Source organism: Nanorana parkeri, unplaced genomic scaffold (assembly GCF_000935625.1).
Source record: "Nanorana parkeri isolate BGI_ZX_2015 unplaced genomic scaffold, ASM93562v1 scaffold617, whole genome shotgun sequence".
NCBI lineage: Eukaryota > Metazoa > Chordata > Amphibia > Anura > Dicroglossidae > Nanorana > Nanorana parkeri.
In genome coordinates, this window is record NW_017306885.1 from 414443 (window position 1) to 427062 (window position 12620).

General features: G+C 41.8%; 1 protein-coding gene across 1 annotated transcript in view; it reads right to left on the reverse strand.

Moving 5' to 3' along the window:
• SPIDR (scaffolding protein involved in DNA repair) overlaps positions 1–12620 on the reverse strand; it is a 363404-nt gene that overhangs the window by 252931 nt on the left and 97853 nt on the right. The window contains exon 6 of the mRNA XM_018562962.1: positions 11982–12211. Coding sequence (XP_018418464.1) covers positions 11982–12211 — 230 coding nt within the window. The remainder of the gene's footprint in view (positions 1–11981; positions 12212–12620) is intronic.

Sequence of the window (12620 nt, forward strand, 5' to 3'; positions counted from 1 at the left end):
AAATCTTGTTGGTTTTGTTTTTTGCTTTGCTCATACTTTTACATTAAATTCCATTCAATAAACAAATGATTTATATAACGGTTACATGAATAATTTTGCAGTTTAGCATGCCCTCTTATTCAGCTGGCAGTGGTGAGGAAAGCTCTCACACAACTGCCAAAAAATCTAAATTTTCTTTCTGGCACACATTGGGGGGAATATGTAAAACTGGAGCAGACAGAATTTGGAGCAGTTACCCATATCAACCAATTAGCTTCTCTCTTCAGTTTGTTCAGTTAAGCTTTGAAAATCAAAGATAGAAGCTCAGTGGGTTGCCATGGGAAACTGCTCCAGATTCTGTCTGCTCCAGTTTTGATAAATTCTCCCATTGTATTTGGGAATTTAAAAAAACTTCTCATCCACCTGCTCTTGTAATCAGCTCACTGCTTTTTCAATGATCTGCACAGAGGCCAAGGTACAACATGACCAAGATGCAACCTAAGCAATGTATTCTGCAGTTCACAGATGCTTCACACCTAACAAGATACTGGGCAGCTGCAATGTTCTGAATACAACAAAAGAATTGATAATCTGATTACAGTAGGCAAACCCTCCAGCGCTCATTTTCAGCAAGAATACTGACATTTATTTATTACAGGTATTTATACAGCGCTGCCAATTTACGCAGCACTTTACATAGTGCACATTCACATCAGTCCCTACCCTCAAGGAGCTTACAATCTAAGGTCCCTATCTCACATGCATACATAGAGGGTCAACTTAGAGAGGAGCCAATTAACCTACCAGCATGTCTTTGGAGTGTGGGAGGAAACCGGAGTACCTGGAGGAAATCCACGCAAGCACAAGGAGAACATGCAAACTCCTTGCAGATAGTGACCTGGCTGGGATTCGAACCAAGGACACCCAGTGGTGCAAGGCAGAAGCGCTAACCACTACGCCACTGTGCTGCCCATGACATAGCTCATCTCAATTGCTAAAGAACAGAGGCAAGTAAGATCTGCAATATAGTTTGCCAACCTACAGCTAACCTAGTAGGATTTTTTTTTTCTCAACAAAACTGGAGTTTCATATTCCTGCTGAGGCTCCACCTCCTTGTTTCCAAACAGGTAAAACGGAAAATTTAATCATACTTACCGTAATTTTCTTTTCCTGGTTATACTCCATGGCAGCGCTGACAAATGGGTTTAGATCCAATTACCCTAGCTGACAGGAACCAAAAGGGTTAAACAAGGCCTAACCCTCTCTATAAAAGCCCCTCCTCCTGCTGACTTCCCCAGTCTAGTAACAAGCTAAAAACTCCATAGGGTGGGAGCCCAGCGCTGCCATGGAGTATAACCAGGAAAAGAAAATTACGGTAAGTATGATTAAATTTTCCGTTTTCCTGGCCATATCCATGGCAGCGCTGACAAATGGGGATTACCCAAGCAGAAGTAAGGGTGGGAACAAAATCCATAGACAAACATAATTGAATGCGAAAAATAAATGTATCACTCGACTCCAAGTCGAGAGAGCAAAACACTTCTACCGAAGTGGTCATTCACTGCAGCCCTGACGTCCAGTCGAGAATGCTAACAAAAATTTGTCAGCGCTGCCATGGATATGGCCAGGAAAGGTAATTCATGGCTGTTAGCAACTATTGATCTGTTCAGGCCATATCTTGTAACACCTATAATATGTTCCAATACTTAACAACAAGGTAGCCAATCCTCCTTAAAATTTAAAGCTGGCGACTAACTTTTGAGGTTTTCTCTAGATGTTGTCCAAAAAATCTTGCTGGTTACTGGATTGGACAGACTGGCTCCTGAATTCATATTCATTTGTCTACCTTTGCTTTAAAACCTCTCACTGCACACACATAAGGGGTATAATAAACATGTCATTGACAAAGGCATTGGGTGGACCCACAACAGCAGATCCCAGCAATAAAACTTTCAGATAAATAAGCCACTTCGGTGTACTGATAATGTCTCAGTATACAGTGTTACGCTCCACCATGCATTTTGCATTAATTTAACTGTCTATTTTTCTAATAAGTTACAGGCTAAATGGCACAGCTGGGATTAGCAAAAAAAAAAGACCAGGCGGTTTGTCCAAAGAAAAGAAGAAGCTGCATCCAAAAAATCCATTTGAATAGAAAAAATGAGAATGAGAGCTGCCAGAAGTATTATGAGTTGTAGGTGAAGACTTGGTCGCACCTCATTAATACAGAGTTCTGAAAACAGACAATACAAAAGCCAGAGATTGGACAGAGTAGAAAGAGGATTATTAGTCACAAAGACATCCAAAATAAAAGTGGGGTGGATTAACAGACATGACATGCCAGTTCTAGTGGTGGTCTCTAATACCCACCCACCACAGAAAACTGTCTAATAATGTCAACATTCCATATAGATATTACTGTTTAAATGCTTACGCAAAAACTGGAGTTTTGCAGCAGCTTTTTCAATAGCAATACAAAAGTTCGAACCCAACTAATTTTTTACATCACCCCCTCCTTTAAGCCCCCTAATGCCCCAAATAATTTTACAAAAATATACAGTATTTCTTAACTTTTAATGATTGTAATGCTCTTTTCCTTGATAATCTGAGGATTTAAGCCCATTCTGTACAGTTAAACATTCATGCAATCAGCAGCCTAGGTGAACCAACTGACTGAGACAGCCCATGTGCGTGGAATACTTGCGGGACCTGCAGAATAGAGAAGTAGCAATGTTTTAGGGCTCATTCACACCACCTCCAGACCAGATTGTTTCCAGACCCAAAATGCATCCTAATGTATCCCTATGCTCTTCTTGGCCTCAACTGCGTGTCACATTTTGTCTGGTCTGGAACGCACCGTAAGGCCCACAAATGCCCCAAAAATGCAACGGAACGGCTGAATGGCTGGTTTGGATGATCTCATCACCCCTGGACTTCTTCAGTGGAGAGAGAGATTTGTGAAGATAGAAACCATGATGGCTGAAGTGGACACCGAATTCTTTGTAGAACTTGTGGAAGCCTGCCCAGAGCTGTATGATCCAAGGCATGGCCAATATAAGAACAATAATAGGAAGATGGACAAGTGGAGAGGCATTGCTGCCCAGGTTGTCCCTGGCTATGATCATTTGAGCTGCTCTGAAAAGAACAACTGTGGTAAGTTCATGTCTCTTATGTGCAAGCATTGTGCTGCTCTTTTCCTGGCTATCTGTAGGTCTTGTAGAGGTCCCCTAGCAAGACCTAAAAGTGAACGCATCAAAAACGTGGCAAAAACGCAATGCAGTGCGCTCCAGATATGGTCCAGAAAATGGTGTGAACCTGCCCTTAAGATGCAGACTGGCGGAAAGGCAAGTATATTCACTTTTCTTTTAGCATGTATGCTTTTGTAAACAATTGACCCAGTGGTTACAGGGTCACTTTAAATTTTAGAGCTGTGTGGAAAGTAAAGTGTTAGGATCATTGAGTTAGGTTAAAGTGACCTTGTCGCTAGATGGCAATAGTCAGAGCAGAATAACCCTGTAAAAAGAAAAGAGGGATATTCATCTTTCTGGCAGGAAATCTTCCTTCTTCTCATCAGATCCAGACCCACTGTAATATAACATTTCTGGGACAGCATGTCCTAAGCTGCATGCTGAGATTTTTCCTGCTGACTTCATTACTATAGGACATTGTTGTGAAGTAGGGGTATGCCGGAGGAACCCCAGCACACAGCGGGGGGCAAGAAATACAACATAAAAGCTAATGTGAGATTGAAGATTTCAAGCCTCAACACTTGCCGGAAAAGTGAGTATTCCTTCTTTTACAGGGTTACACTGCTCTAACATTTACTAGCTAGTGACAGGATCATATTAAGGCTCAAGATATGTGGGGAGTACTTCTTTTAAATTTTTCTCCCCATTGAATACTATCAGCACCAGGTTCTATAAGAAAAAAAAAAATCTAAGACGAGCAGGATAAAACCTGGCTTGGGTTAAGATCGATAGAGTATAATAATAGGACCATGTGGACAGTAATAGCACTCGTAGAAATGAAAGGCTGAAAAGACATCCAGGCATCATCCAACTGTCCCCAGGCACTTGAGTTTGATGGCAGAGTTTTAAACGTAGACAGTCAGGCTATCTGTATTAGGGTCGGTTCACACGACAAATAGTGCGCTCCAGAGCGGTCAGCCCCTGGAACGCACTGTATCACAACCTGGCCAGCTCCCTACATTCAGGGGCGGGAAGGGGCTGTCGCGGTGCATTGAAGTGCTGCTATTTTTGCAGATCACACTGGACCGGAAAGCAAGCACTGATGTGCCATGCGTTCAGGTGTGGGCGATCACACCCGAACGCCGACTTCAATGCACCACCACGCCCCTGAACGCCAGCCGTGTTCCGATACAGAGCGTTCCAGAGGCTGACCACTCTGGAACGCACTGTTTGTGGTGTGAATCGGCACTTAAGTCTATTGAGGGAGGAGGTGGAGGCACTGTGCAGACACCTGTGATATTTTAAAAGAGAACTATGGACCAACATTTTTTTGCCATAGATCTCTATAGGGTCACAGGATGACATATACCAGTGTCCTCCTGTGACCCAAAACTCAACATATAGTGGGCTATTGCCCACTATATGCTGAAAGAGCAGAGCCGCACTGCAGCCGGGATCCGGACAATATTGTTGGGCTCCACCCCGCTACCTGATTGACAGCTAGCTCTGCCTCTCTAAAGGCAGAGTCAGCTGCGCCCACCCCCCTGCCCCATTTGTCCCTCCCGTCAGTGCTGGAGGAACGGAAAGGTGATCAGGGAATCCCTGCAGTGACTGAACGTCACTGCTCTCTGTAGGAAGAGGATCAGGAATTGAGCAATTGGGGGTATGTGATCGCTCAGTTCTCAATCAACAGAGCCGACGTGTGACAGCTTCAGTGTCACACGTCGGCTCTAATTAGGAGGATGAGAATATTTCAATCTCCCCATAATTCTCCTTTGAGGGATAAACAGCGGTGAAAAAAAATGCATTTTTGAAGCATTATCATATAAAGTATGCAGGGTCCCCATCTTATGCCATTAATTAACCACTTGCCATCTGGAGCATTTTCTTAATTTTTGCACGCACATGATGGTCTGAATTTGTGGCTAGAAGACAGCTTAAACCCCCCTACAATTATATATTTTCTGAAAACAGAGGCCCTGTAGATTACAAAACTGCTAGTTGCAATTTTTTATCTCGCACGATATTTGTGCACATGTTTACCAACCCGGTATTTTTAGGCCAAAATGAACTAAAATAAATTTTTTGGTAAAATATAAAAGATGGGGTTGTGCCAGGTATATAGATACCAAACATGTCAAGCCTTAAAACTGCATGCACCCGTGAAATGGCAAAAAAATACTACAATATCCAAAATTGCCGTAGGCAAAAATTTGAACACTTTTACCTCTCAGCAATTTAGTGTTAACAGTGATTTCATTTTTTTATATGCGACCTAAATTTCTTAAGCTTTTTTATTTTTACACTTAACTGTGTTGCTATCACATAGGTGGCTAACAAATCCCCTATATGTGATAGCAAAGAGCATGTGACAGGTCCTCTTAATGGAGACATAATTGATCTGTCACCTATGGAACCCAAATAAGCTGATGAAGCACAGATCATGCTTGGTGGTGGCAGAGGGCACACACTCCCCAGTTCCATGCATGCAATCGGGCAGCTCTATAACTGCCCGAACCCTTGTATGTGAACAATACAATATCATGGCTGCTGCTGCAGCAGCTGTGATCTTGGTATAACCTCATCAGGACAGCGCCGTTTATCTACAATCGATGGTCTTGAAACGGTTAAAGGAGTATCGGAAGAGTAAAATATACTCTTCCTAATACTCAGAGCTGGCATGTGACATTGCAGCTGTCATACGCCAGCTCTATAGATTGAGAGCTGAGCAATCGCAAACTACTCACAGCTTCTCTCTTCTCTGTCAGTCATCAGTCCCTGCAGGAATTCACCCCTCTCTTTTTTGTTCCTCCAGCGCTCACTGAAGGGACAGAAAGGGTAGGGGGCTGGTACAGCTGGGCTCTGGCTCTAGAGAACCAGAGCCAGCTGCCAATCCGACAGCCGGGTGGATCCCCAACAATATTGTCAGGATCCTTCCCGGTTGCAGCACGGCTCTGCATTGCAAAATATTTACTAAATAATTCTCTAAATAGCAATACATAGGCATTTTTTAAGTTACAAGAAATGTAGCAAAAACTGACCATTGAAATTTTAACAAACAGATTTTTACTACAAGCCATGAATTTTCAAGGTGGCATACTCAAATATAGAGCTGCAGCTAACGATTATTTTCAAAATCGATTAGTTAGCCGATTATTAAGTTAACGTGTTTATTTACCCACATGCTATAAAAATATTTCAAATTTATATCTGCAAAAAAATCCTCATTAGGAGCAAGCGGACCTAATACTGGACTATAAGGCTATTTTCACCCGTACCCGGCAGGAAAAAACACAGAATTAAGAAACTAGGCATACTTTTGATTGTGCATCTATTTCATCATTGTAACGGCCCTGGCGGAGGAGATGGGCACTCCCTCAACAAACAATCAGAAATACTGGAGGAGTCAATCCAAAAAGAGAATAATCTTATTTCAGCAGATTTGACCTTGACATTGTTTAACACACATTGGTGGAAAAAAAAAGAACATTTTAAGTCTCACATGGCAGACAATGTACCTTCTATTTCTATTTGAAACTTTATTCACACATATTATAAAATATCTAACAAGGAATGCAACTAAAAGTTAGCCCCCCTAATGCCTGTCCCCTGTAGCTTGCAAATTATATGTAGTATTCAGTTACTATAACCAGAATGTTGCTTAATCTGAACATATGTTGAGCCAGCTACTCAAATCAGAAACTAATCAACAACTAGGAGTAAAGATGGTCAGAACATCTTGCTGGCTTAGACATATGATTCAAAAGAACCCCCAACTGCCAAAAGTCAACTGCAACAGAGAAAGCAAAGGAATGCAACTGATCTCCAAACACAAAAAAATTGAAGTTTACCAAAACAAATCAAAACACCTAAAACAAAAACATTTTGTTCCTTTTAAAGAATTTAACTCCATTAAATAATAAACAGTCCTGTTAGGAAACTAATAAATAAATAAAGCGTGTTGACAAGGACAATTTTATATCCAAGAACTGTATATACTGCTGCTGTACAGATACAATGAGGACAGCAGTGGGCCATGCTAGGACCTTAGTTATTTTATAGACAGAGGAGATGCTAGCTTGACATGCTGGAACCTGTATTTCTACAGAAACAGCTAAGAAAACCCAAGCAACAGAGTAGAAGTCAGTGGCACTAAAAGGTAAACAATGCCCCTGCAACAGATGGGATCCCATTCTTATTTGTATACCAAACTACATAAACTAAGCCATGCAACAGCAGCTCCACTGGTACACTTGCCTTGCACCACCAGCAATGCCAGTGTATAGAAATTAATAAATCCAAAAAGAAATGCTGGGGAAGACTTCTTAGGATGTCAAAGTATATCCAAAAATAAAAGGGCAAGCAAACATCTTAGAATGGACTTAAAGGGCCTATTCACACTTCACATAGTAATTTACCTGCTTTATGTGTGGTTCAGTGCAAAGCACATTGTACAGGATTCACATTGTGCAGCAGAGCGCATTCCTGCTGTCTCACTTTGTTTTGGGGGCGTGACAGTGCATTGAAGTAAATGGCACCGCAGCCACACCCTCCAGCCACAATGCGATCGGCTGAACCCGAACGTGTGGCACATCAGTGCCTGCCTTTCGGTCCGGTCAAGAAAAAAATAGTGCATGCAGCATTTGTTCTGACTGCACCGGACAGGAACGCAGGCACTGATGTGCCACACGTTCGGGTTCAGCCGATCGCATTGTGGCTGGAGGGTGTGGCTGCGGTGCCATTGACTTCAATGCACTACCACGCCCCCTCCTGCCCCGAAGCAAAGTGAGACGGCCTGAATGTGATCCAGTGCGTTCCGGCACAAATCGGGTTGCAACACACTGTGGCTGGTGTGAACTAGCCCTAAGGGGGGATCTGTTACATGAGCCACTTCCTTGTGTTTTTCTACACATGCAGCACCCGTTGAAAATCAGCTAAAATCGACCCTTAAGTGGCTGCAGCCCAACTTTTCTTACAAATTCTGTCAGGGGTATGTAAACTTATGCTATTATTATTATGTGTTGCATTTGCAAAACAGCACTCCAGGTTTTAGAGAACTTTACAAAAATGATGGGTGTGTGGTGATTTAGTAACCTCTTTAACATTTAAGGTACAAAATAACTTTGTATTCAAGACTAGTATGTATATTCACATTCCCCAAGAACATAAATGTAGTGGAACCTTCCTATTACACTTATTCAGCTGCTTTAAACATACTATTTCCTTCCTAAAATGCACCGCCTAAGCAGATTAGACAGCACTGTTACTGATTAAAGTGACACTAAACTCAGGAGTTAAATCTAAAAATTGCTTTAAGTATCTTAACTATTAACAAAAATGTATCTTATTTGTGTATCACTCGGCTGTAGATCCTCAAATCATCTCTGAATTGGTGCTGGCGCTGTCCTTCCTTCTGGAGGGTGGTTACTTTTGTTCCCCATGGTCTCTTTTGTGTTGTAAAGTAGCCACCACTCGAAGATCAATTCCGTGATGGATTACAATCTCAATAGAAATGAATAAATTAAATGCGAGATTATAGTTAATCACTGGGGTGAGCTTGGAGCGGTGGCTACTTTACAACACACTCAGGGACCATGAGGAACAAAAGTAACCCCCCTCCAGAAGGAAACAAATAAAGTCCATAATAGAAGTCACCAGCACTCGATTATGTGTGCAAGAAGTAAAGCAGGGTCCCTTCTTCTGGGCGTCAGAGTGAATGAGCATTCACTGTACTTCCCAGTACTTTTTCCTTTATTTTCATCAAGTAATCATGTGAGTAACACACTTCCGGTTCCTGGGCGACTACGCTCACTCCTCCACTATATCTATGTGATGATCGTAGGATCTTTTCCTTGGTAAAGAAAACCCCCCTCAGAACATCCAGCCAAGTGAAGAACACTCACCAGGAGGTAGGCATATAATTATCCAAGTCTACCATAAAGAGAAGACTTCACGACAGCAAATATAGAATGCTCACCACTAGGTGCAAATCATTCCTAACCCTCAAGAATAGAAAGGCCAGATTAGACTTTGCCAAAAAATATCTAAAAAACCAGCCCAGTTCTGGAACAGCATTCTTTGGACAGATGAAACTAAGATCAACCTGTACTATAATGATGGGAAGAAAAAAGTATGAAGTTTGCTTGGAATGGCTCATAATCCGAAGCATACAACATCCACTGTAAAACATAGTGGAGGCAGTGTGATGGCTTGGGGATGCATGCTTCCAACCGCACTGGGTCACTAGTGTTTATTGATAATGTGGTAGAACACAGAAGCAGTCAGAGGAATTCTGAAGTATAGGGATAAACTGTCTAGGGCTGCAACAACTAATCGACATAATCGATTATAATAGATTATTGAAAAAGTTGTCAACTTTTTCAATAATCGATTAATCGGCTTCTGATCAGTTGGCCCTGTTCACAGCTCCACACGCTGTGCACCGCACCTCCTCCCCACCTCACGCTTGCCGCTGCCAGACCCGCTCGCATCCACGCTCCACACGTCGCACCTCCTCCCCGCCTCACATTTCCTGCCCATCCACATCCACGATCGGCACAGGGAGGCGGGGAGATGTAGTAAAGAGGAGCAGGTGTGGGGGTATGGCAGCTGCTGATAGACAGGTCCGATCTCAGAAGCACGTTGCTGGAAGACTGCACTTTCCCACACATGGTGCTCTATAATGTATTGCTGGGATTTGTATTTCTCTATAGCTGATGGTACATTGTGCTGTATATTATACAGAGGAATACAAATCCCAGCAATACATTATACACTGTATGTATAATGTATTGCTGGGATTTGTTGTACTCCTCTATAGCTGGTGATATTCTGCATTGCGCTGTATAGAGGACTACAAGTCCCAGCAATAATACATTATACAGCGCAATGCAGAATACCACCAGCTGTAGAAGAGTACAACAAATCCCAGCAATAATACATTATAAAGTGGTACAATGCTAAATACCACCAGCTATAGAGGACTACAAAACCCAGCAATAGTACATTATACAGCGCAATGCAGAATGCCGCCAGCTATTATGTACTATTGCTGGGATTTGTTGTATTCCTCTATAGCTGGCGGTATTCTGCATTGTGCTGTATAATGTGCTTTTGCTGGGTTTTGTAGTCCTCTATAACCGTTGCCATTCTGCATGCATTGCTGTATAATTTTACACTTTCCATTTCACTATATTGCACACCACACTATCTTTTTTTCTTTTTTACTTCCACCGGTCCAAGCTTGCTCCTGTGATGGACTACAACCTCAATACAAACTAGTAGTCCCATCACTGGAGCCATTTTTTAAACTTTATTTTATAGTTTATCCGATTAACCGATTAATCGAACTTAATAATCGGCTAACTAATCGATTTTGAAAATAATCGTTAGCTGCAGCTCTAAAACTGTCTGCATAGATTCAGCCAGATTCAGCTAATTTGATTGGATGGTGCTTCACTTTACAGATTGACAATGACCCAAAACATACTACGAAATGAATCCAGGAGTTTCTTTTAAGGCAAAGAAGTGGAATATTCTGCAATGGCCGAGTCAGTCACCTGATCTCAACCCGATTGAGCATGCATTTCACTTGCTGAAGACAAAACTTAAGGCAGAAAGACCCACAAACAACAGCTAGAGACAGTTCCAGTAAAGGTCTGGCAAAGCATCACAAAGATGGAAACCCAGCATTTGGTGATGTCCATGCATTCAAGACTTGAAGCAGTCATTGCCTGCAAAGGATTGACAAAATATCAAAAAAGTTTAGGATTGTATTCATTTGTCCAATTACATTTGAGTCCCTGAAATAAGGAGACTGTGTATGAAAATGGTTGCAATTCCTAAACGTTTCATATAATGTTTTTGTTCGACCCTTGAATGAAAGATGATTGTTTGATTTCAAATTCATGGTGATATGGATCCATTGGCGCACAGAGCAAGAATTATGAAAATTCTGTAGAAGTCCAATTATTTCTGGACCTAACTGTATATCACAGTTTTGTTCTTAGGTTCAGCTATCCTTTAACCTCTTGCCGTCCGCCCGTAGTAGAAAAACGGACGGACGGCACTGCTGCATCTGCGGGTTGCCGTCTCCAGACGGCATGCTTTAGTTACTAGTATGTTCTAACATTTTTTTGTTTTTTTAAATATGTTCTTTACAACCTGGATCTATTCTATGACTTAAATACAGCTGTGTACACTAATAGATTCACCAATTAAATATGCTTTACTAATTAAAACTAAGACGTTCAAGTCATTAATTTACCCTACAATCCACTCAAAGAAAAAGTCTTGCTTTAATTGATATTTTCTATTTTGGTAGATGATGGGGAGTTAAATCGCCAGAGAATTTCTAATCTATCTGAGATTCTAGTTGTGTGACTGAGCTCCCAAGCCTGCAGACCAGCCACAACAATTATGGGGGTCCTATTCTGCTTCTTGGCTTATTATTTTATTTTTTATCATGGAGAGTGCAACAAGAGAAATGTCCGCACTCAAGGAAAGCTTTGTTGTATCAGGCAGTTTAAGACATTAGGATGGCTGGGAAAAGGATGGGTGATCATCTCCTTTCTGGAGTCACTAACATGTCACAAGAAAGTGGGTAAACGTTTTTTTTTTTTTTTCTAAAACCAGATTTTTTAAGAAGCAAGAACACGGTTATGCTTATGCCACTTGGGCAATTGTTTGACCTCTCCAAATATGGCCAGATATAACGGAGTATGTTGGAAAGCAAATCACCTGAAGACTATTAGACAAATGTTTCTTTTCTATACTTCTGTGAACATCACCATCTTTCTAACTGCCAATACCAACCTGAGAAAACGTTTTTTCTTTTTAGCAGAATCCTCTGGTGTCTTGAACGTTTTGTCTATTTTCTTCTCTGGAGTCTGGAGCAGAATTTGTGCTGTTTTCACCCAGTCACTTACAGTTCTTCCACCAGAAGGAAGAATGTTTTCCTCGCACACTGGAATGTTCTGCCTTTCAGCTGGTACAGAGTATTCGTCCTCTGGTTCATCAGACAAATATTCAACAATATTCAAAGCCTAGAAAACAAAATGGTCAATTCGAAGACTAGTTTATAAGGAAAACTAACACCAAATTCAACAACAAGCTTAAGTGACATTAGCTGGATTACATTTCTCAGGAATAATAATGCTATGCTAAGTATACAAGGCAGTCAGTGTATGTGATTAACATCCCTCAGGGAAATAACAGTTTACCATGTTGCACGACACCTCTGTGTTCTACCCTAAGGCCTCGTTCACACCAGACACAGTGCGTTCCGGCCCGTTTCTGGCCAGAACGTTCTGCATCGCATTGTGGCCCGGCTTACTATGTTGTGGGGCAGGAGGGGGCATGGATGTCTATTGAAGTAAATGGCACTGTATCCACGCTCTAAGGCCACAGTGCGATCGGCCGCATGAGAACATCAATGCCTGCAGTCCGGTACGA